Below are 25,716 nucleotides of genomic sequence, written 5' to 3' on the forward strand. Positions count from 1 at the left end.
ATGGACGTGCTTTCCACGTTTCAGATTTCCAGCTCGTATGAGACGGAGCTCATCAGAAGCTGGCCAAAGGCCACACCTACTCCATCGCGGCGGCCGAGCAGGTGAGGGAGAATCTGTGATCATGTGATCAGATCGACAGCTGGACAGATGCTCACAGGTGTAACGTTCTGCAGGTGCATCACTGTGGTTCTCTGGTGGAGCTGATCCAGATCAGGAACCCCTGGGGTCAGGTGGAGTGGACGGGCGCCTGGAGCGACAGGTGAGTCATGGTGCTCTGAGGTTCTGGAGCATCATCCTTAGCTGTGGTTTCACTGAACTTCCTGTGGTCAGCTCGAAGGAGTGGGACGGCATTCGGGCAGCGGAGAAGAGGCGGCTGGATTGCTGCGCCGAGGACGGCGAGTTCTGGTAGGTGGAGCCTGACGGTAGCGGGTTAAAATGTCTGCAGCTGCTGCAAACTCAGCCCGTCTCTGCCGCCTGCAGGATATTCTACCACGACTTCCTGAGTCACTTCTCCCGCCTCGACATCTGTAACCTGACACACTGACAAGCAACGAGGTCGGCTGCTGGAACTTTGCTGAGTTTGAGGGCACGTGGTGGGTGGGATCCATCGCCGGCGGCTGCAGGAACTACCCCGGTAGCCCACAGGAAGTGAAGCACTCTGGGTGATGATGTTTGATGTTCATGATGCAGAGCGCTCAGCTAACATGTGCTCCTGTGTCTCCGCAGCCACCTTCTTCATCCAGCTGGACGATGATCCTCACGATGGCGAGGAAGGCTGCACCATCCTCATTGGTCTGATGCAGAAAGATGCTCGAAGGGAGAGGCGCTTCGGACGTGACCTCAACACCATCGGCTTCGCCATCTACGAGGTTCAAACGCACCCGGCGCTGAGCTGATCACTTCCTGTTTAGCTTTGCTGTGCATCAACAAAGGTTTGGCGAGTCTCATGCTCTCTGTCGGTGTGCTTCCAGGTGCCCGATCAGGTGAGAACACAGCAGAAGTTCACCGAGTACACGGCTCCTGCGATGACCTCAGCAGGTTAGAAGGTCGATGCCTAAGGTGGACCTCATTCGTTAATATCTCCATGGAAACGCCCTAATGAGCATAAAAAACTAGCCCAAAAATCACAGTCACACTCAAACCTCTGTTAGCCAATCAGAATCAGGCTTCTTGACACATTCTGCCAACACCCACACCTGCGCATATAAAGAAACAGGTGGAGGTGCAGAGAGACGCCGAGCATCGCCATAGAAACAAAAAAATACAAGATGGCGCGGCCACGTCCAGACGCCTTCCTGACCGCTCCGCTCCGACTATCTACTTTTCTTGTTTTTTACCTATTTTTTGCTCTGGTTTACATCCCAAAATCCTCTAGTCTTATAGTATACGACAGCGGATCACTTGTAAACATCGGTGCCAAGGTTGCACATCTAATCTTGGACACTTTTAAACCTGACCCTTCCTGGCCGCCAGAGATTCTACACGGCGCGGAGAACAACAAAGGACGGGCTGCTCATCCGAGGCGCAGAACAAAGAAGCGCCGGGGGAAACGCGCTGGTATTAGGAACAGACTGAGACAGCAGGCGCATCGCGCACCACTGCCCAGTATCCTACTGGCCAATGTACAATCCATGGAGAACAAGCTCGATGACCTAAGAGCAAGGGTCACCTTCCAACGTGACATGAGGGACTGCAACATTCTGTGCTTCACGGAGACATGGCTGACCCCCACCGTGCCGGACCAGGCCGTAACTCCGTCGGATTCATTCTTTGTGCTCCGCGCGGACAGAACGGCAGAGTCGAACAAAACCAAAGGTGGAGGAGTGTGTTTCATGATAAACAGAAAGTGGTGTGATGCCAGGAGCATTTCTGCTCTCTCCAGCGGCTGCTCGCCACATCTGGAGTTCCTGAGCATTAAGTGCCGCCCTTTCTATCTGCCCCGTGAGTTCACCTCAGTCATCGCCACGGCGGTCTACATCCCACCCCAAGCGGACACAGGTATGGCTTTGTCCGAATTACATGATGTGCTGAGCTCGCTTCAAAACAAGGACCCGGGCGCAGCCCTCATTGTAGCAGGAGACTTTAACAAAGCGAACCTCAGACAAGTCATGCCAAACTTTTACCAGCATGTCTCGTGTCCAACGAGAGGGGATCGGATTTTGGATCACTGCTACACGCCATACAAGCAGGGCTACAAAGTGTCTCACACCCGGCTTTTGGGAAGTCTGACCACAACGCCATCTTCCTCATCCCCCAGTATAAACAAAGCATACGGAGGGAAGACGTGACCACGAGGGAGGTAAAACGGTGGACTGCCCAATCAGAAGCTACGCTACAGGACGCACTCAACGACGTCGACTGGGACATGTTCAGAGCATGCGCAGTCGACATCAACGAGTTTACGGAAGTAGCAGTATGCTTCGTCAGTATGCTAGCGGAGGAGATTATCCCCACTGCGAGAGTCACCACATTCCCAAACCAGAAACCGTGGACGGACAGATCGATCCGCACTGCAGTAAACGCCAGGACGCCTCCTACAACGCGGGTCTCGCCACTGGCGATATGAGCGCCTACAAAGCGTCCTCATATGGCGTGCGGCGCGCGGTGAGAGATGCCAAACGCCGGTACCGGGAACGTGTGGAGTCCCGCTTCCACAATGTACATTTCAATTCCTTTAATTTTAAATATGTTTATATTGTCTATCCTGTAAAATAGTCAGATGTCTATTCATATTAATGTACAGAATTCACCTGCTTGCTGCTACTACTGCACATTCACCCAGTGTATATACTATATATATATAATGTTCTTCCTCTACACCCCCCCCCCCCAATTTCTTTGCACATGTCGAGGAGCGTGTCAGGTTACATTTCACTGTGTGTTATACTTCTATAACTATGCATGTGACAAATAAAGAACCTTGAACTTGAACTTGAACTTGAACCAGGGCGACACACGGAGTATGTGGCACGGACTACGCACCATTACGGACTACAAAGCCAGGGACACTGCGCTGATCAACGCTGACTCTGCATTCACCAACGAGCTGAATCGGTTCTACGCCCGTTTCGAGGTTAGCCAGGCGGCTAATGCTAACTACCGCCTGACTACCGAGGACAGTGACGTCATCAGCGAGAGACCGGTGACCAGCATCGCGGAGCATGACGTCCGAGCGGCACTGAGGAGAGTGAACACAAGGAAAGCGGCGGGGCCAGACGGCATCACCGGCCGTCTGCTGCGCTGCTGTGCTGACCAGCTAGCAGGTGTGTTCACTTACATCTTCAACGAGTCCCTGGCGAAGTCTGTGGTCCCCACATGCTTCAAAAGATCCACCATCATCCCTGTGCCCAAGAACAGCAAACCCTCATCCCTGAACGATTACCGGCCAGTTGCACTGACCTCGGTAGTAATGAAGGTGTTTGAGAGGCTGCTGAAGAACATCATCTCCTCCTCCATCCCAGACACCACAGATCCGCTGCAGTTCGCCTACAGATCCAACAGATCCACAGAGGATGCCATCGCCCACGTCCTACACACCACTCTCAGCCACGTGGACAAGAAACAGGGTAACTATGTGCGAATGCTGTTTGTTGATTACAGTTCAGCGTTTAACACAATAGTGCCCTGCAGACTGTTCACAAAGCTGAGGGATCTGGGACTTAACAGCCGTCTGTGTGCATGGGTGTTGGACTTCCTCACTGGCAGAACTCAGGTGGTGAGGGTGGGCAGGTGCTTCTCCAACAGCATCACCATCAACACAGGAGCACCTCAGGGATGTGTCCTCTCGCCACTGCTCTACTCCCTCTACACTTCAGACTGTGTGGCCACCCATGGCTCCAACACCATTGTGAAGTTTGCTGACGACACAGTGGTGTTGGGTGCCATCTCCAACAACGATGAGGCGGCCTACATGGATGAAGTGAAGAATCTGGCATCGTGGTGCCAGGACAACCACCTCCAGCTGAACGTCAGCAAGACCAAGGAGCTGGTGGTGGACTTCAGAAGGGGTCAGCACAGAGACTACAAGCCCATCATCATCAATGGAGCTCCAGTGGAGAGGGTGCAGTCCTTCAAGTATCTTGGTGTCCACATCTCCTCAGACCTGACATGGGCTGCCCACATTCACGTCCAGACCAAAAAGGCTAGGCAGCGCCTGTATCACCTACGACAACTGAGGAAGTTCAGGGTCTCTCCAAAGATCCTCAGGATTTTCTATACAGGCGCTGTGGAGAGCATCCTCACACAGAACATGACATCGTGGTTTGGGAACAGCTGTGTGAAGGACCAAAAAGCTCTCCAGAGAGTGATCCGTACAGCAGAACGCTGCTGCAGGATTGCTCTCCCCCCGCTTCAGGACACCTACACCAGGAGATGCCGGACTAGAGCAGCGCAGATACTGAAGGACCCGTCCCATCCTGGCAACAAACTGTTCCAACTTCTACAATCTGGTAGAAGGTTCCGCATCTTCTGGGCAAGGACAGAGAGACTCAAGAGGAGCTTCTATCCCCAAGCCATCTGGGCCCTAAACACACACACCCGCCCTCTCACATCATCTATAATTGACTGAGACAGGACTCTTCCAGACACTAAACCAAGGCACAATGTACATTTCAATACCTTTAATTTTAAATATGTTTATATTGTCTATCCTGTAAAATAGTCAGATGTCTATTCATATTAATGTACAGAATTCACCTGCTTGCTGCTACTACTGCACATTCACCCAGTGTATATACTATATGTATGTGTGTATGTGTGTGTATATATATATATATATATATATATATATATATATATATATATATATATATATATAAATAATGTTCTTCCTCTACACCCCCCCCCCCCCCAATTTTTGCACATGTCGAGGAGCGTGTCAGGCTACATTTCACTGTGTGTTATACTTGTATAACTATGCATGTGACAAATAAAGAACCTTGAACCTTGAAATGAACCAGCTGCTAGTTAACGAGAGACACCTGGAATGGCTAACTGAAGGCCGGACGGTCCTGATCCCCAAGGACCCCAAGAAGGGACCGGTCCCCTCCAACTACCGACCAATAACCTGCCTCAGTACTACATGGAAGCTCCTGTCAGGCATCATATTGGCTAAGATGAACAGGCACATGGGTCAATACATGAGCGGGACACAGAAAGGAATTGGCAAGAATACCAGAGGCGCAAAACACCAGCTACTGGTAGACAGAACAATCAGCCGAGACTGCAAGACCAGACTGACCAACCTGTGCACTGCCTGGATTGATTACAAGAAGGCCTATGACTCAATGCCCCACAGCTGGATACTGGAATGCCTAGAATTGTACAAGATCAATGGGACCCTAAGAGCCTTCATCAGGAACTCAATGGGGATGTGGCGTACAACACTAGAGGCCAACTCCAAGCCCATAGCACAAGTCACCATCAAGTGTGGGATCTACCAAGGAGATGCTCTGTCCCCACTGCTGTTCTGCATAGGCCTGAACCCCCTCAGTGAGATCATTAACAAGACTGGCTACGGATACCGACTACGGAACGGAGCAGTTGTCAGCCACCTCCTGTACATGGATGACATCAAGCTTTATGCCAAGAGTGAACGAGACATCGATTCACTGATCCACACTACCAGGCTATACAGCAATGACATTGGAATGTCGTTCGGACTGGAGAAGTGTAGTCGGATGGTAACAAACAGAGGGAAGGTAGTCAGAACTGAGGGGATTGAACTACCAGAATTAGAATTAGAATTAGAATTCAACTTTATTGTCATTGCACATGCACAGGTACAGGGCAACGAAATGCAGTTTGCATCCATCCAGAAGTGCTTTAGTGATATAGATATATTACAATATATATTAGCAATAATATAGATATGTGAGTATATTACAGAAATGGGTCTATTATGGTATGTTATAATGTACACTGTATGAAGTATGTTGTGAATATTCTATAACTATAAGTATGTACAGGCTGTAGTGAGTACAAGCTATGTACAGGATATGAACAGGATATAAATATGAAAAACTATACAGAATATGAAATAAATAACTTTACAGAATCTGAGATATACAGCTATACAGAAATGGGAACTATGCAAGTTGTAAACAGTTGTAGGATTAAAAATTATCGAATGTACAGAATGATTATTTACACAGAGCTATACAGTAGTGCAGTTAAGATAAGTGAGGGTGTAGATAGTTTCTACAGAGGCTATATAAAGTGCTAGTGGTTGTGAGTGGTGGTTCAGTCCATGTTATTATTGTGTTTGAGGGTACAGTTGTCCATTGTGGGTGTGTGTATGTTCAGTCCATGAGTTTAACGTGGGTCAGATGTCAGGAGGCAGAGTTCAGGAGTCTGACAGCTGTGGGGAAGAAGCTGTTCCGGTACCTGGTGGTCTTAGTCCGGAGGCTCCTGTGGCGCCTCCCAGAGGGCAGGAGGGTGAAGAGTCCATGTGATGGGTGACTGGGGTCTTTGATGATTTTCCCAGCCCTTTTCAGACACCGCTTCCTGTAGATGTCTTTTATGGCAGGAAGTGGTGCTCCGGTGATGCGCTGGGCAGTTTTCACGACCCTCTGCAACGCCTTCCGGTCCGAGGCAGAGCAGTTCCCGTACCAGACTGTTATACAGTTGGTCAGGATGCTCTCGATGGTGCAGCGATAGAAGTTCACCAGGATGTCTGAGGACAGGTGGTTCTTCCTCAGAGTCCTCAAGAAGAAGAGGCGCTGGTGAGAAGGCAACATTGCAGACATAGAGGACAGTTACAAGTACTTGGGGATCCCGCAGGCGAATGGGAACCATGAAGAGGCCGCTAGAAAAGCTGCAACCACCAAGTACCTGCAGAGGGTCAGGCAAGTCCTGAGGAGTCAGCTGAATGGTAAGAACAAGATCCGGGCCATCAACACGTACGCCCTGCCCGTGATCAGGTACCCTGCTGGGGTAATAGGCTGGCCAAAAGGAGGAGATAGAAGCCACTGACATAAAGACAAGAAAGCTCCTTACCATGCATGGAGGGTTTCACCCCAAGTCCAGCACCCTGAGGCTGTACGCTAAGCGGAAGGAAGGGGGCCGGGGACTGGTGAGTGTCAGCACCACGGTCCAGGATGAGACAACGAACATCCAAGAATACATTGGGAAGATGGCCCCAACTGACCGAGTGCTCAGTGAATACCTCAGGCAGCAGAAACCCAAGAAAGAGGAGGGAGACGAGGAACCATCATGGAAGGACAGGCCCCTGCACGGTATGTACCACCGGCAGATAGAGGAGGTGGCTGATATCCAGAAATCCTACCAGTGGCTGGACAAAGCTGGACTGAAAGACAGCACAGAGGCACTAATCATGGCAGTACAAGAACAAGCTCTGAGCACAAGATCCATAGAGGCTGGGGTCTATCACAGCAGGCAAGACCCCAGGTGCAGGCTGTGTAAAGATGCCCCAGAGACAATCCAGCACATAACAGCAGGGTGCAAGATGCTAGCAGGCAAGGCATACATGGAACGCCATAACCAAGTGGCCGGCATAGTGTACAGGAACATCTGTGCCGAGTATAACCTGGAAGTCCCGAGGTCAAAATGGGAGATGCCCCCAAGGGTGGTGGAGAATGACTGAGCTAAGATCCTGTGGGACTTCCAGATACAGACGGACAAAATGGTGGTGGCTAACCAACCGGACATAGTGGTGGTAGACAAACAGAAGAAGACGGCTGTAGTGATCGATGTAGCGGTTCCAAATGACAGCAATATCAGGAAGAAGGAACACGAGAAGCTGGAGAAATACCAAGGGCTCAGAGAAGAGCTGGAGAGGATGTGGAGGGTGAAGGTAACGGTGGTCCCCGTGGTAATCGGAGCACTAGGTGCGGTGACTCCCAAGCTAGGCGAGTGGCTCCAGCAGATCCCGGGAACAACATCGGAGATCTCTGTCCAGAAGAGCGCAGTCCTGGGAACAGCTAAGATACTGCGCAGGACCCTCAAGCTCCCAGGCCTCTGGTAGAGGACCCGAGCTTGAAGGATAAACCGCCCGCAGGGGCGTGCTGGGTGTTTGTTTTTTTTTTATAATGTTCTTCCTCTACACCCCCCCCAATTTTTGCACATGTCGAGGAGCGTGTCAGGCTACATTTCACTGTGTGTTATACTTGTATAACTATGCATGTGACAAATGAAGAACCTTGAACCTTGAGAAACTGTATCATGTTGAGGTCTGAATGTTTCTAACATTTAATATGAACCCTGCTCTTTGGTGTTGATGTCTTTATTTCATCTTCCCCCTCCGACGTCACGTTCCCCGTCTGCGTTTGTTTCATGCGTCGCGTTCATCACTCAATGTTTCTCTTTTTAAATATTCAACCTTTATTGAACCAGGACGATCCCACTGAGATTAAAACTCTTTTTAAGGGAGACCTGGCCAAATATCACACAGTTACAAAGATTAAACACACACACACAAAAATAAAATGAAATGACAATCTACATGAAACAGTTACATGTTATGGAACTGGCCTCCAGGACTCTTAGTTTTGATTTAAAAAAAACAAATGGTCCAAGGAGCGTGGAAAGAAAAGCGTCTGGACTTTTTTAAGGCTGTGTCCACACTAATGCGCTTTCATTTTGAAACGCGTGGTTTTCTCTCTCCCTTTTGGCCTCCCGTCCACACTGAGACGCGTTTTCCCTGAAAGAAAACGAAGTGTTTTGAAAACGCTGCTTTTGTGTCGCAGTGTGGACAGCGAAAAGGGAGACTTTATAAAACAATGATATATGTTAGTCATGTGATGCAGTGACCAATTAAACTAAGATAGTGGAGGGCATTACACAGCATTGTTTTGTCTGCCCTATTAAAGATTAACATCAGTCTGTATGCGCTCCAGAGAGCTTTTCTTCAAATTCTTCAATTCTCACTCGCTTTTGCAACTTTGCACTTTTGTGTTACTCGCAGCAACAACTCCACCTCATTGTTAGTCCATTTTAAAAACTCGGTGCTTTTCCTCGACATTTTGCCGCAACGTTTCAAAGAGCTGGAAAGTAAATAAATGGCAGACAGAAATGAGGCAGGTCGAATCTTCTTGCGTTTCACACATGCACAGTACTGGAACGTCAGCGTTTTGGGCCGTTTCAATGTGAATGAAAGACTCTGTGAAAACGATTGAAAACGATAGCGTGGACGCGTTTTCAAATCTATCCAGGCTAGTGCGGACGTGGCCAAAGTTGTCTGTGAGGTGTGAAAACAGGTGTGGGTCACAATCACCCCAAACCTTGGCTGATTGTGACCCACACAGTATCAACCATTCAAAGACACTGAAGCATTCATATGTAGAATATCTCCATAATGCAGCAACAGTAGAAATGTTGCAGCAACAAGTCGCTTCTTTGTATTAACAGAAAAACAACTTATTGTGAAAATCAAAGTTTGTTTGTCTACATGTGGTTTAAAGGTGAGTCATCAATAAAGACGGGGTGGCTGTAACTCAAGAGGTACAGCAGGTTGCCTACTAATCGGAAGGTTGTTGGTTTGATCCCTGGCTCCTCCAGTCTGCATACCAAGTATCCTTGGGCAGCATAATAAGCCCAAGTTGCTCTCTGATAGAGTATGAATGTAGTTAGGAAGCATCTCAGTTTAGAAGAAGTGCTTGTGTGAATGTGGCTTGTTGTATAGAGCGCTTTGAGTACTCCGGGAGAGAAGAAAAGCGCTATATAAGAATCGGTCCTATTAAAGATGCCTGGATATTTATACGTGTGAACCAACTTCCTTGATTGGGAAAACAACATGAGCTTTGTTTTGTCTGCATTGAGAACAGGTTTAAGTAATGAGTGCTGGACTTTCTGCAAGGAGTCAGAGGCTTGGACAGCAGTTGGACCACAGCTGTAAATAACTGTGTCATCAGCACAGAAGTGCAAGTTTGCATCTGGCACAATGTAAATGATGAATAGAAGAGGACCTAATACAGAGCCCTGTGGCACTGACACTTTCACTGCAGCTGTGACAGTTCTGTGATTTTTCCTCAAACATGATTCAGATAAAATATCATAGGTGTACAAAAACTGCTTTAACTACTCGCACACAAGAGCTTCAAGAACTTTGGCCAGCACAGATAGATTAGATGTTGGTCTAATCCCCCCCCCCCACTCCGATGCGTTCATCGGAGTGTGAATTTAGCTTGTGTGAGTGGGTGAATGAGAGTAGAAAAGCGCTATATAAGAATCAGTCTATTTACCATTTTACGCTGGAGGGTTTGTGCTGGATTTTACAGAGAGTCAAACACAGAGACAGACGATATATAGTGCTTGTTAAAGCAGTTCATAATCTCCTTCCTATCGTAAACAGGAACAGAGTCCTTAAAAACATAGGTGGGTAGAGCATTAGAGCTGTTGCTCACTGAAAGAGACTTAATGATTTTCCAGAACTGCTGTGGGTTATTTAGGTTCTCCATCCATCCATCCATCCATCTTCACCCGCTTTATCCGAGGCCGGGTCGCGGGGGCAGCAGCCTAAGCAGAGAGGCCCAGACCTCCCTCTCCCCAGCCACCTCCTCCAGCTTATCCGGGGGAATACCAAGGCGTTCCCAGGCCAGCCGAGAGATATAATCTCTCCAGCGTGTCCTGGGTCTGCCCCGGGGCCTCCTCCCGGTGGGACATGCCTGGAACACCTCACCCAGGAGGCGCCCAGGAGGCATCCTTGTCAGATGCCCGATCCACCTCAGCTGGCTCCTTTCGATGTGGAGCAGCAGCGGCTCTACTCTGAGCCCCTCCCGGATGGCCGAACTTCTCACCCTATCTCTAAGGGAGAGGCCAGCCACCCTTCGGAGGAAGCTCATTTCTGCCGCTTGTATCCGCGATCTCGTTCTTTCGGTCACTACCCACAGCTCGTGGCCATAGGTGAGGGTAGGGACGTAGATCGACCGGTAAATTGAGAGCTTCGCTTTTACACTCAGCTCCCTCTTCACCACGACGGACCGGTGCAGCGTCCACATTACTGCAGCTGCAGCCCCAATCCGTTTGTCGATCTCCGGCTCCCTTCTCCCATCACTCGCGAACAAGACCCCGAGATACTTGAACTCCTCCACTTGTGGCAGGAACTCATCCCCGACCCGGAGTGGGCACTCCACCCTTTTCCGGCTGAGAACCATGGCCTCAGATTTGGAGGTGCTGATCCTCATTCCCGCTGCTTCACACTCGGCTGCGAACCGTTCCAGTGCGAGCTGGAGGCCCTCACCCGATGAAGCCAACAGAACCACATCATCTGCAAAAATCAGAGATGAGATTCTGAGGCCACCAAAGTGAAAGCCCTCCGCCACTTGGCTGCGCCTAGAAATCCTGTCCATAAAAATTATGAACAGAACCGGAGACAAAGGGCAGCCCTGGCGGAGCCCATCACCCACCGGGAACGAGTCCGACTTATTGCCGGCAATGCGAACCAAGCTCTTGCAACGGTTGTATAGGGATCGAATGGCCCGTAGCAATGGGCCAGACACCCCATACTCCCGCAACACCTCCCACAGGACACCCCGAGGGACACGGTCGAATGCCTTCTCCAAGTCCACAAAACACATGTAGACTGGTTGGGCAAACTCCCATGCACCCTCAAGTATCCTGGAGAGGATAAAGAGCTGGTCCAGTGTTCCACGACCAGGACGAAAACCGCATTGTTCCTTCTGTATCTGAGGTTTGACTTGCGGACGAACTCTCCTTTCCAGCACCCTGGCATAGACTTTCCCAGGGAGGTTCTCAGTGGTGACAAATAGTCTTCTGATTTAGCTTTCTTAATAGAGGAAATACATTTGTTTCTTAGTTGTCTGAAAGAAGCCAATCAGTGGGAGAACCTGTTTTCCTAACTTTGGCCAAGGTTACGCTCATGAATGATATCTGCCAGCTCTGGGGAGAACCTGGCATTTTTTCCTAAATCTCTTTAATGGAGCATGTTTATACACAATTTACATCCCTAAAAAATTATCCACGCTACTCCTACACCAGGGATCAATCCTATTTTCCTCCAGTCATTGTTGGGACTTGGGCACCTCAGTGTTTCTATTAACAGCAGCATCACAGCGGACACTTAAGTCACAAGACCCCCAAGGATGAGAATTTATGAGAAACATTTGTCAGAATCAGGATAACCAAGGTAGACTTTTCAGGGCTTTGAACCAGCTGGGTAAGATTGATAGAATCACAGAAAGATTTGAAATCATGAAACAGCTTTGAGCCAATCCCAGTTAGAGTCACCGGCTAACCCAAGCTCACTGTAGTCTGGACAGGAAACGCTCCTGTAGAGGCAGAAGGACAACAAACAGATGAACCATTGTGGCATCAAACTTTAACATAAGCAGCAACAGTGCCACCTTTCTTAAGCCTGTAAGCCGGTACGATAAACACTGTATCCAGTCATGCTAATATAGTCATCAGAAATATACTTAGACACGTTTCAGAAATTAAATATCCACATCTGTTGATCGAACCCAAACCCTGACCATATCCATTTAACAAACTGCACACACTAAGATGAACAATCTTCAGGTGAGGATTTAAATCCAGATGGTGTCTGAGCTCAGGGCCAGGTTAGGTTGCACATTATCAGATAAGAGCAGTAATAAGACGGGAGTCTTTGCTTCGTAATATTACGTACTGAATTGGACTTTTCGAATGTTGAAAGTAAGCACAATGTTTCATAACTCGTGAGGTAATCAGGCAAAGCAAGGAGGTTTTGAAGTTGAGGTACATCTTTGGGTGAATCAGGTGATAAGTTCAAGTCCTGTGGCAAATGCATTGATGGTTGTACAGGATGTAGAGCAGCAATGATGTATGTGGACCTGGGAACAATGAGCATGCTGTTAAATGTGCTCAGTGCCCCAAAGTCCCCCAAACCAATAAGGAAAATAAGGTTACTGTCATGGTCCTGCGGCCATGACTCAGTGACTTTGTGTTTGTGTTCTTTATTGTTATTACTTTCATGATTATTCGTGGCTGTTTTGGGATGGTTTGTGTTTGGGATTTTAGACACTGGGTTCTGGGTTTGTGCTCCCTCTATTGGTCCCTGGTGTTAGTGTTCCCCTGTCTCGTCAGGTTAATCAGGTCCAGCTGTTTCCCCCACCTGTGTGTGATTCCCAGTGTCTCTCTGTGTACTTATAGTGCGTGTTTTCCTCTGCTCCTCGTCGCGTCGTCTGTGTTCATACCCTGTGAAATTCCCTGCGTGCTCTCCCTGCTGTTCTCCCTTCATGTTCAGGTTTGCCACTCCTTTGTGTAGTTTCTCCCAGTTTAGTTCGTCCTTAGTTCAGTTTTGCCATCTCCACTTTATGCTTGGTATTGTCAATAAATCACCCTTCACGTCTGAAATAGTGCTGCGTTTGAGTCCTCCTTCCACTCTTCACACGGCCGCTGACCCGGACCGTGACAGTTACAAAGAGCCAAGAGCTATCTGTAACACACACTTGTTGATGCAGAGTTAAGCAAACATCAGCGAGCTGCACAAACCTAGACAAGCAACAAAGGCTTCACTGGAGCACATCTAAGACTAAAGATGTGATCACTGATTTTGGGACGAGCACTTACACATGAAGTCCTCTTCTAAAGTGCAGGGGTGTGTTTATCGACTCAGGGCTGAAGTTTAAAGCAAACTGAAGCTGTGTGTCAGAAGCCTCATTGGCGACTCTCGAGCCTCAGAGGCTTTCTCACTCGCACTTTGATAAAAACACGATGGTTTCATTTCATCAGCTTTTACTGATTACATGTTTAAGTAACAGCTGATTGGTGAAGCACATCCCTGTACAGCAGTTAGCCGTTTGCACGGCGAGTCTCAGCTGTTGTTGTTGTTTGCTGCCTGTGAGGATTGATGACTGCAGAACAAACGGCCTACAGGTGCAAATAAAATAACCACAACCTGAATCAAATAAATGCCTTGGTAGGACTCAGAGATGCCTCCGTCTCCAGGTCTCACCTTCTTATTCTTCTGCGGTCCGTATAAAGGTCGTTCTAACGTCCGCCTGGGCCCGGACGTCCTCCTGAGAGACCAGTCAGTGGCTCGCAGTCACGCCTTCATCAACCTGAGGGAGGTATGCGATCGCTTCAAATTGCCACCCGGAGAGTACGCCATCGTCCCGTCTACCTTCGAACTGCACCGCAAAGGAAGCTTCGTACTGACGGTGTTTACGGAGAAGGAAGCCCACACCAGGTCCCGACTTCAGGGTGACAGGGTTACGCTGCATAACCGCTACACAGTCTGACATCTGCTCTCCTGTTTCAGCCCCATGAGCTCCAGCAGATTTTGGACAAAGCGGAGTAAGAAGAGTTTAACGTTTCACCGGATTGGGCCCACAGGAAAGTCCTGCTGATGGTTGTGCTCTGCTCTGATTTCAGGGTCGGACATTACAACCGATGGCTTCAGCCTGCAAACCTGCTGTGACATCATCAGCCTGCTGGATGTATCCTTCATACGAAATCATGACACGCAGACAGTATCACATGCTAACGTGTGTTTGATAGAGTTTTAGGACACGCCTCCACTGGAAACTACAAAAAACACAGAAAACCAGAATTTTCTAACATCCATGCAGTTTACAGCCCATCAGCAGAAAACTGATACGTGATCAAGGAGTGATCGAACTGACTGAGCAGTTACAGAGTGTGAGCCAACCATCGATGATGCGTGTGACTCACCTGTGTGGCGTCAGGTGATCAGGTGTGCGGTTCCTGAACTGACCTCAGACTGACGGCAGCTCCAGACTGGGCCTGCTGGGTGAAGATGCAGACGTACCTGGTGAGTTCTCGCCTGTGTGTGAGCACTGTTACAGCTTCTGTCAGAGTCGGCATGGCGATGACCTCACTGCTCGCTGCTGTCGTGTGCAGGAGATCTTTAAGAGTCACGACTCGGACGGGTCTGGCACGATGAGCAGCCACGAGATGAGAGCGGCTCTGGCTGAAGCCAGTAAGACTCCTAAATTCAAATTTTATTTGTCACGTACACAGTCATACACAGTACGATATGTAGTGAAATGCTTGGACAACTGCTCGTGACCTAAAGAAAACAAAAAAGGAAAAGGCTATGAATAAGATAGGAAATAAATATGAAAAATTAAAAAGGGTAAATTTAACTAAGAAGGAATAAAATATAAATTAAGGTTAAAAATGAAATAACTGTACAACACAAATTAGAATGAAGGGTAAATTTAACTGGGAAGAATAAGATAAAATACATAAATTAAAGTTGAAAATAAAATAACTGTACAACAAAATACACAATACACAATATAGAACTATATAAGAATGTATGAAGAAATCTAAATATAAATAAATATATACACAATAACAGCAGCTGTACAAGTATTAACCGGAAATGAAGAATATAGTGACCAGTGTTGTGCAAAAACAATGTCCAGAAAGTCCAGTGTGTGTGTAAGAACCATATGTGTGGGTCAGTACTGTGTGGTGGTGTGATTGAGAGACCGTATCGCCTGCGGGAAGAAGCTCCTCCTCAGTCTCTCTGTGTTGGTCTTCAGGGAGCGGAATCGCTTTCCTGACCTCAGCAGAGAGAACAGTCTGTTGTTGGGATGGCTGAGGTCCTTCACCATCTTCCTGGCCTTGGTCCTGTAGATTGAGTGCAGGTCAGGGAGCTCGGAGCGGCCCCGCCCACTCCTAGTGGGAGTGGGCGGGGCCAACCGACGGCCCCCTTTCAGCCCACTCCACGCACTTCCACAAACTCTCCTTCAAAGCTGACATCTACTGCTGTGGGAGGAGCTACAGCAGGAGACGTATCCATGATTGGCCCTCTCAGGTGGAAAACAGAGCTCCTGGACAGGTCTACCTGGCATGCGTGTCTCACCTGGTGGCTCCTCCTCTTGTGTTTCAGGGTTCCAGCTGAACAGCACAGTGATCCAAGAGATTGTCGCTCGCTACACCGAGAGAAGCTACGCCATCGACTTCGACCGTTTCATCGGCTGCTTGATCTGTCTGGAGATGCTCTTCAGTGAGTTCCCACCGCTCCTAGTATTCCCACTGCTCACACTATTCCCAGTATTCGAACTGTTCCCACTCAGTGTTCCCACTGTTCCCAGTGTCCTCAGCTGTCTGTGGTTGTGCTTGTACGTAACGTTTTAAATGTTTTCTTATTTCCCACTTCAGGGATGTTCAGGACTCTGGATCCAGCTGGACCTGCAGCAGGTAAACCACACCTAAGCAGTGCAGTCCCTCTCTTATTGGCTGACATACATGAAATCATCACTGACCTCATTTCCTTCTGCAGTGGCTGTGCCTCACCATCAACTGACAGCTGCCACTCCAGGAGCATGCTGGGAAAATGATTTAGGCAGCACTGTCTTTGGTAAGCTGAAGGCATCGTATCCAAAGCAGCGTTAGCATCATGCAGTAGCTGAACAGTTTAACGTGCACGTTTGTGTTGGAGGATAATGTTGGCAAAAAGTCTAAAGAGGCTCCAGCGAGCATCGCGAACATGTTCACTGTGAATGATTTTGTTTCCTTGCAAGTAAAATAAACACGTTGGATTGGCTGCTGTGTCTCAGTTATAACAGATACCATGGTTACCGTGCAAAGGACAGGAAGCTGATGCTGCGGTCGCTGACTCTGAAACAGTCCAAATAAAATCTGAAGAAAAGCTTTTGTGTTTGTTTTCTGTTTGCGGCTGTTACCCAATCAGCACTCTGCCTCTGCTGGACGTCAGAGGAACTGCAGTGAGTCAGTGCCCACAGACTCATGCTAACATGTTTACAGCCTGATACACAAACTGGTCACAACACCTGCACTGTTGACTCACCTGTTGAAATTATCACCCGAACTCCTCCAAGGTCCGCGGCGTGTCCTGGAAGAGACCCACGGTCAGTACCCGCTCCAATCCCGCACCTGTCGCACCTGCGTTACCTGAAACACGCTGATCAAACGGGCCGCTGTCAGGGTTGATTGGCAGATTGATTGATGATCAGGCTGAGCATGAGTGAGTGATCACTTTTATCTGGTCAATGAAACTGACCTGAGAGCAGCCGAGCTACCTGTGGCTCTGCTCGGCTCTCAGGTGAGTCTCACCTGAGCGCCGCTGCTTAAATTAGATGTTTTTTGCATGGAGTCTGGTTTGATAGCAATCATCTGTTTTTGCTCAGCCTGCTTCCTCAGAGCTGATAATCAGCCGTGACATCACACACCTCTCAGACCACTCAGAGATCAGCTGATCACAGGTGTGATTAAAGTGCCTGAAGGAGAGCTCCTCAGGTGAGCTGACCCTGTTTCTTGATCACGAGCTTTCACTTTGATCAGTGAGATTGAACTGTCACAGAGCCGCGTCTGTCTGGTGATTATTGATCACTACGGAACGAGTTGGCGGCCGTGTGATGAAAACGCTGTTTCAGGTGCACACAGGAAGCACGATGACCTCACGCACAGGAAGAGTGACCTCAGAGAGCTGGCTGTTTAAAAACCCTTTTGCTCAGTTTTCTCCACCATCAATCAATCAATCAATTAGTCTTTATTTGTACAGCAGTGTTGGTGCACGTCAGGCAGCTGATGATGACTGTTGCTTATGTGCAGGAGCTGACCTCTGACCCAGAGTTCATTGTATCCGGGGCCTCGAGGACCGACATCTGTCAGGGAGCTCCGGGTGAGAAACTGCTGTTCTTTGATTACCTGCGCAGGTAACGCAGGTAACTTGATGACTTGATGTTTTTATCCACAGCGTTAATGTGTGCAGTGAAGGATTCCACTTCTTGTGTCTTGATTTTGACCCAGGTGTCGTCCACATATCTGTACCAGTGGCTGGGTACTCTTCCTTTGAAAGAGCCAAGAGCCTTCCTTTCCACTTCCTCCATGTAAAGGTTGGCTACAATAGGTGACACGGGGGAGCCCATGGCACAGCCATGTTTTTGTCTGTAAAAGCCTTCGTTGTACTTGAAATATGTAGTGGTGAGGCAGAGGTCTAACAGTGTGCAGATCTGATCGGGTGTGAAGTTGGTCCTGTCCTCCTTCACTGCGCACATTAACGCTGTGGATAAAAACATCAAGTTCACCAGGGAAGACACAAAGGACGACTGTTTGCCTTTCCTGGACTGCGCTGTGCACATTGAAGAGAACGGCAAACTCAACATCGAAGTTTACCGGAAGCCCACACACACGGACCAGTACCTCCTCTTTGACTCCCATCACCCTCTGGAACACAAACTTGGAGTAATCAGGACCCTACACCACCGGGCAGAACATGTTCCCTCTAAGCCTGAAGGGAAAAAGAAGGAACACACACATGTAAAGGAAGCACTCAAAACGTGCGGCTATCCTAAATGGGCGTTCTTAAAGTCAGCAAAGAGGCACAGAAAAGAAGACCAGACACCAGCGAGGGAGGATAAGAAGGACAGACGCAACAACACTGTCATCCCCTATGTAGCCGGTGTATCAGAGAAACTCAGGAGTTTTCTCCAAGCATGACATCCAGGTGCATTTCAGACCCACCAACACGCTCAGACAGAAACTGGTTCACCCGAAAGACAAAACGCCAAAACACAAACTTAACAATGTGGTGTATGCTGTACAGTGCAGCGAGGAATGCTCAGACCTCTACATTGGAGAGACCAAACAGCCACTTCACAAGTGCATGGCACAACACAGAAGAGCCACCTCCACAGGACAAGACTCAGCAGTCCATCTGCATCTAAAGGTCAAAGGTCACTCTTTGAGGATGCCAATGTTCACATTTTGGACAGAGAGGACAGATGGTTTGAAAGAGGAGTGAAAGAAGCATCTGTGTCCACTGTGAGCGACCATCTTTGAACAGAGGCGGGGTTTACGACACCAACTCTCTGCCATCTATAATCCAGTTTTGAGATCCTTCCCAGACGCCTTAACGCCCACTCACATCCTGGGCCATCTGACCTCAGGAAATCACATGATAAGGTGGGGCCAGGTTTCACAATGAGCTCACCCGAAACTCTGGCTGATTGGGACCCACACCCAGTTTCCCACCTTGGCTCAGGCGATTAGAGGATCATCAGGGGGTCCTTTGTCCCTCTGTGGGGGGACACTCCCACTAGGTTTATATCTGGGACTCTCCACCATTTGACCTTAGAACTGAAGAAGCTTCTCAGATGAAGGTGAAACGTCTTCAAGCAACTTAAAGAAGTCCAGACGCTTTTCTTTGCAAGCTCCTTTGACTACGATGACCTGGATGACTGAGAACCTTCACAGACATCTGATAACGTTAGTGGTTCATATTAAAGTAGATAAAAGTAAATTCTTTTAATCGTATCTGAGTCGATCAATCGATGATGCCAGTTGTTAGAAAACGCACTCATGTGCGGGGGACACCTGAGACTGTTTGTGTTTCACATCCACAGCAGAGCTGGAAAATTCCACTCAGCTGCGTGTGTTTTTTAACAGGTGTGTGTGTGTGGCGAGTGTCATCTTGTCAACACAAACTATAAACATGCTGACAGGTGAGTGGGTGGCAGCTACTTCACTGTGACGTGAGCCTGTAGTCTAGTAATAGTTTCTATAGTAACAGAGGGAGACGCCCAGCAGAGTGTAGCCAATCAGACGGCAGCTTCCCCTGTAAAGGTGTCTGACTCCAAACAAGGAAACGGGTGAAGTTTTCTTTGAAAACAGGTGTGAAAAACGCCTGAGGCGGGTGTGTCATCCACCTGTCAAACATGTTCTGTTTACATCTTACAGCCTGTAGAGTAATCAGAGTATCAGCTGACTGCGTGGCATCACAGGCCCATTGGCAGGTTAAAGGACCAATCAGATTTGGCTTTGATGTCCATCAGCAGTTTCCCCTCGCCGACTTCATATTCTGTGTGTGCATTTTGTTTATTTGACTTAAGTCCCCCCCCTGTCTGTCGTCGTCCAGGTGACTGCTGGCTGCTCGCCACCATTGCCTCTCTGACCCTGAATGAAGAGATCCTGGCTCGAGTGGTCCCGCAGGGTCAGAGCTTCAGAGATGGAGAGTACGCTGGCATCTTCCACTTCCAGGTAGACTTTCAGAAATTGCCCTGCTGACACCTGCACGCCGTGGCGGCGGCTTTGCACTCACTAACACGTCTCCGGTCACTCTAGAATAGAATAGAGTAGTCCTTTATGGGTGCTCCACCCGACAGGAATTCAATTCAGTTTTATTTATAAAGCACATCAAGGCGCTTTATATTACACAATAATACATACAGAGAAAAACCCAACAATCATATTACCCCCTATGTGCAGCACCTTGGCGACTGAGGCACCGACCACAGTTGGTAGGTGGGGTTATTAGGGCTTACCTGTGATGGTTTACCTGAGACAGGAGGATCTGGCGATGGGCTCCAGGGGTGGCAGGGGTCAGCCAATGATTTTTTTGGGTGGTGTTAATGACCCTCTGGGCAGACTTCCTGTTCTCAGTCATACCAAACACCAGGAGAGCTCGCTCTCCACTGATCATCCTCATCATTTCTGCTTCACTGGCAGGGCTAGGGGCCAGGACTCTCCTCTTCGTGTTTTTGGGGATGTTGCTAACTCCGGGTCCGATAACAGGCACCACACCCGCAGTAGATGCGCTCGGTGTGAGGTCTCGCAGCAAGCTATCAAATACGGCGCATTTATCGGCTTTTTAAAAAAAAAGCTATGCATCGCCAGGTGTTTCATCGGATTCGAGGTGTTGCCTCCTTTGACAGTATCAGCTTAAAGCACTTGTTGCTGCTGAGTTTGCATATTTTGCTGTGAAGTACAGCCAGACTTTTAACCGCTTCGCCTTGGGCATTTTTAATCTGTAGCTCTGCTCTAAAAGAACGTACGTACCTGGGCCCGCCTACTATCCTTGGAAACGTAAAATGATTGGCTAGAATCTAAAGTGTGTCACAGCTCAGGAAAATAAAGCACCGAAATGTGCGCTGCTTTTCGGTCTGGTTACTACCGTTTATGTCAGAACCAGTGCCATCATGGCACCGGACACCGGTACCCATCCCTAGTCACGTGTGCTCCGCGACATGTCTGTGTGGCTGCGAGCAGAACATGAGCACAGCATGAGGTGCTCTCAAAGCTGTTTTGACAGAATGAGTCACCTGAGCAGGTGTCCGTGAGTCTGCCCCTCCCTGCTCAGGCGGAGGCTGAGTGTCTGCTGCCTCCTGCTGGCAGGTCGTTGCAGGAGTGAGACTGGAGAGTGGCAGGTTAGGTGTGAGGTCAGACAGATGCTTAGATTACAATAGAAGGCCTTTATTGTCCCTATACAGATGGACAATGATATACAGAGAGGAGAGGAGAGGGCAGTCGATGATCTTTTGTGTTGTCTTGACTACACTTTAGTGCAGCTGCCGTACCATACTGTGATGCAGTAGGTTAGCAGGCTCTCAATGGACGCTCGGTAGAAGGTCAGCAGCAGGTTGGAGTTCAGCTTGTACTTCCTGAGGACCCTCAGGAAGTGCAGCCACTGTTGGGCCTTCTTAATGACCGCTGAGATGTTGTCTGTCCAGGAGATGTCAGCAGAGATGAGGACACCAAGGAACCGGAAGGTGTGGACCCTCTCCACACACTCCCTGTTGATGTAAAGGGGGGCCAAGTCAGTGCTGTGTCTCCTGAAGTCAACAATGAGCTCTTTGGTTTTCTTAGTGTTCAGTGTCAGGTTGTTCTCTGAACACCAGGCCTCCAGCTTCAGGACTTCCTCTCTGTACTCTGCCTCGTCTCCCTTCGAGATGAGTCCGACTACCGTGGTGTCATCAGCAAACTTGATGATGAGATTGTTGTTGTGGGTCGGACTGCAGTCGTAGGTGTAGAGAGAATACAGGAGGGGGCTCAGCACACAGCCCTGTGGGGAGCCGGTGCCCAGTGTGCGAGTGGAGGAGAGATGGGGGCGGAGCCTCACAGTCTGGGGCCGGTTTGTTAGAAAGTCCTTTATCCAGACACATGGTGCTGGCGTCCACGGTGCGCTCAGGTCATCTCAAGCCTGCGTGCTGACAGCTGCTGACAGCTGCTGATGGCTGCTGTGCGGCATTGGTCTGTCAGGGTCGCCTTGAGGCGACTGCTGTTGCGATTTGGTGCTATAAAAACAGAGCTGAAGCCTCTTTCATCAGATGACCATGACCTTTAACCTTTAACCTGACTCACAGGTTAACACACCTGAAGGTGGCGGAGCTGTAAACTGCCCAAACTCCTGCCTTAATAGAGCTGCTCACACTGATCAGAATCAGAATCGTGTTTATTGGCCAAGTATATGTGCAGACACATACAGGGAATTTGGTTCCGGTAGATGGCGGCTCTCAAGCACAGCAATGTAAAACACACACACACACACACACACACACACACACGTCTATATATACACATTACACATACGTACACAAAGCTGTGTAAACCAACTATAAATAACGAATCTAAACTTACATACATAAATACAGAAATGAATGAGGTGGAATGAATACTACAGAATGTACATAAGGTGCAGCTGCAGTCTGGCAGTGGGAGCAGTGTGACAGGTCAACTGTTAAGAAGGGAGATGGCGAGGGGAAAGAAACTGTTCCTGTGTCGGGTGGTCCTGGTCTGCAGGCTTCTGTACCGTCTGCCAGAGGGCAGCAGATCAAAAAGTCTGTGTGCAGGGTGTGAGGGGTCTGTGATGATTTTCCCTGCCCGTTTCCTGGTTCTTGGGAGGTACAGATCCTGGATGGAGGGCAGGGGGGGCGCTGATGATCCTTTCTGCTGCCCGTACAGTCCGCTGCAGTCTGCTCCTGTCCTGTTTAGTGGCTGCTCCATACCAGACTGTGATGGAGGAGCACAGGACAGACTCAATGACCAGTGTAGAACTGGATCAGCAGCTCCTGTGGAAGACTGTACTTCCCCAGTTGTCTCAGGAAGTACATCCTCTGCTGGGTCTTTGTGAGGATGGAGTTGATGTTGGTCTCCCACTTCAGGTCCTGGGAGATGGTTGTACCCAGGAACTTGAAGGTCTTCACAGTCGACACAGGGCTGTCTGATATGGTGAGGGGGAGCAGAGTTGAGGGATGTCTCCTGAAGTCCACTGTCATCTCTACAGTGTTAAGAGTGTTCAGCTCCAGATTGTGCTGACTGCACCAGAGTACCAGCCGCTCAACTTCTTGCCGGTTAGGCAAGATCAGTTAATCAGTGTATTGATTATTGTCACCTGGCTGCTGCTGTGAGGTGGACTCACAGGTCTGTGACCCCGACCGTTTGTCTACCTGTAGACAACTGTAGCTGCCTCCACCAGTGTGTGAATGTGAGAGTGAATGAATAGTGGCATTGTAAAGCGCTTTGGGTGCCTTGAAAAGCGCTATTTAAATCCAATCCATTATTACCTGAGCGACAGACTGCACATTTTCCACAGGTATGTGGAACAGGTGACGTCAGTGGTTCACATCAGTGGAGGAGGGAAAACAAATAAAGTCCAAATAAAAGTGTTACACGCTGGTATCATTTCAGCGTCCAACAAAAACATGAAACCACTTCAAACGAGTGAACAGGAAGTGCAAAACACTCATTCCTGCAGCTCTGTATCTGTAAAGCTTTTATTCTGAAAGCCTCTTCACCGGTCTGTCTGTGATCAGAGGACTCTTACTATGAAAAGTCTCTGAGGTCAATTCCCTTCCTGAACTCTGCTGCAGAAAGATGGCACTGGGAAGCTGGGGCTGGTCGAGTTTAAGGTGCTGTGGACCAAGATCGAGAACTATCTGATGAGTACAGGCCGGGAGAGCGTGATGAAGGCGAGGGTGGTGGAAAGATTAGTACACCGGTTCCTCTGCGCGCTCACCAAACCTGACACGCACACATTCTCACTAATCAGGTGTTATGACACCTAGCAGCAGGCTGCCGCTCTTTCATGGCGATAACGTCTCATTTGTAGCCACAAAAGTTTAACATTATCTCATGCAGAGCTTAAATAATGCATCAGAGCACCACCTAGTGTTGGGTTTTTGCCACAGCTGCCCCAAATTACCAGTATCAATAGTTAATCCACCAGTGTGCACAAACACTTTAATCTAAATTAAATTTTTAACTAAAATAGATAATTACTGCTGTTACCATGGACTCAAATGTACTTTTTTACTTAAAAAATAATAAAGCATATTATTGTCTGTGAAGGTTCTCAGTCATCCAGGTCATCGTAGTCTAAGGAGCTTGGAAAGAAAAGTGTCTGGACTTCCTTAAGTTGCTTTAAGACATTTCAACTATCAGCAGAGAAGCTTCTTCAGTTCTAGGATCAAATGGTGGAGAGTCCCAGATTCAAACCCAGTGGGATGATAATAATAATATGTTTTATTATTATTGTTTTATTATTATTTTTTATTATTATATGTTGTTAAGATAAATTATTAGTTAGTTCATTCCTGAACAGAAGCAAATTTTGGTGGTTTGACGTTGTGATTTATTAATTAGTGACGGCTCAGAGACGTCCACACTGTAAAAAATATTCTTAGTTTGTTAACTTGTTTTTGACAGGCGCTTTAAATCTGTTCAGGACTGTATATGATCATGTTGCCTGGCAACCGCATTAAAATCCCAGGTGAAACCAGAGCGCGTCACTGTCAGATCTCTGGAAGGTGGCGCGACCGCTCGCTGGAGCGACCGCTCGCTGGAGCAGCCCTCTTTGTTCTACAGTCTTTGTGCAGCTGATCGCACAGCTGGTGTTGGAGCTTGTTGGTCTGGTGACTCAGGCGGGCTCTCCATCAGTCCTCGTTTATAAAGTGCTTTAAGAACAGTGGCGCTCAGTGGGGTAATTAGCCTGTAGCGCTTCGCGGCCCGTTTGACTCGAGCTAAACATGTAAAAGAATGTTTGTGGCAGCTGCTCGAAGCTTTATTGATCTGCTGTGATATTGATAGCATCGATTAGTTTGGTCCTAGCGCTCCTTCATCCTCCATCCGCTGCGCTGCCTTTACCCTAAGATACACAACCTCTTTGTGCCCAATTACAAAAGAGGCAGAGTTTGCTGCAATCAAACTCCGCCTCTTTCATGTGATCTCGCTCGTAGCTAGAGTAATGAATCCCAGACGTGTGCCTGATCATGTAATTGCACACCTGCTGCTTCAGTGACGCCGGACAGCGAACCCATCCTGGAGCCAGAGGTCATTCCACCGGGCATAGGCGTGGTGATCTGACGCCGCTGTGATGCGTTTCTGTTGTCAGAGTCTAGCGTGACAGGGACGTGGACAATTCAGGGTCCATGAGGTCGGCGGTGGAAGACGCAGGTGAGCTTCGTCAGGCCTGTTTGCTTGCTTGAGTGCTTACCTGTATGTGCTCACATGTGTGACCTCTGACCTCTGTGTGCTGCAGGTTTCTCCCTGAACAATCCGCTCCATCAGGTCCTGTGGCTTGCTACAGCGAACCTGATCTCACCATCGACTTTGACAACTTCGTGGGCTGCTTGGTGCGTCTGGAGGCCATGTTTGGTGAGTCGTCGCAGCCCTGAGTCACAGATGTTTCCATCTTCATCCTCCTCTTCATCCTGTCCATTTCCTCTCTGCAGAAGCTTTCAGCGCTCTGGAGAAAGACGGGTTGGGAACCATCGAGCTCAACCTGATGGAGGTACCATCTTCATTATTAACCACACAGCCATCCTCACTCAGCGCTGAAGCAGGCTCCACCTACTGGTGACTCTAAGCAATTAAGAGTTGACCTTTTCATGACCCTTGAAGGGTTCCTCACCTGTAAGGAGGCGGAGCTCTGAGTGTAATGAAATGACAAAACGGTGAACAAAGTTTTTTATTAATATTCAAACCCAAAACAAAGACACAGCACCTCTGCAGGACACCTTTAAAGCTGCTGAGACTCTTATTTAGAAA

At 48.6% G+C, this 25,716-nt stretch overlaps 2 protein-coding genes and 1 long non-coding RNA gene across 3 annotated transcripts in view; 2 read left to right on the top strand and 1 right to left on the bottom strand.

Moving 5' to 3' along the window:
• Positions 1 to 25,716, top strand: part of LOC101468676 (calpain-1 catalytic subunit) — a 26,126-nt gene continuing 410 nt past the window's right edge. Inside the window, exons 1-13 of the long non-coding RNA XR_013099071.1 lie at positions 1 to 101; positions 174 to 259; positions 331 to 405; positions 481 to 634; positions 700 to 869; positions 972 to 983; positions 6,865 to 6,871; positions 13,942 to 14,262; positions 14,332 to 14,396; positions 23,541 to 23,613; positions 25,063 to 25,122; positions 25,208 to 25,323; positions 25,401 to 25,459. This is a non-coding gene — a long non-coding RNA (calpain-1 catalytic subunit). The remainder of the gene's footprint in view (positions 102 to 173; positions 260 to 330; positions 406 to 480; positions 635 to 699; positions 870 to 971; positions 984 to 6,864; positions 6,872 to 13,941; positions 14,263 to 14,331; positions 14,397 to 23,540; positions 23,614 to 25,062; positions 25,123 to 25,207; positions 25,324 to 25,400; positions 25,460 to 25,716) is intronic.
• LOC143412429 (calpain-1 catalytic subunit-like) lies at positions 14,717 to 16,573 on the top strand. Its single transcript, XM_076885129.1, has 5 exons — positions 14,717 to 14,731; positions 14,821 to 14,899; positions 15,746 to 15,937; positions 16,093 to 16,131; positions 16,214 to 16,573. Exons 1-5 carry the CDS (start codon positions 14,717 to 14,719, stop codon positions 16,324 to 16,326), a joined length of 438 nt encoding a protein of 145 aa, XP_076741244.1. The 3' UTR covers positions 16,327 to 16,573.
• aars2 (alanyl-tRNA synthetase 2, mitochondrial (putative)) overlaps positions 25,623 to 25,716 on the bottom strand; it is a 17,965-nt gene continuing 17,871 nt past the window's right edge. The window contains exon 22 of the mRNA XM_012915644.4: positions 25,623 to 25,716. This exon is cut by the window's right edge and continues 680 nt beyond it. The gene's annotated coding sequence lies outside the window, so the exon portion shown is untranslated.

This window comes from Maylandia zebra, linkage group LG6, assembly GCF_041146795.1.
Source record: "Maylandia zebra isolate NMK-2024a linkage group LG6, Mzebra_GT3a, whole genome shotgun sequence".
Classification (NCBI taxonomy): domain Eukaryota; kingdom Metazoa; phylum Chordata; class Actinopteri; order Cichliformes; family Cichlidae; genus Maylandia; species Maylandia zebra.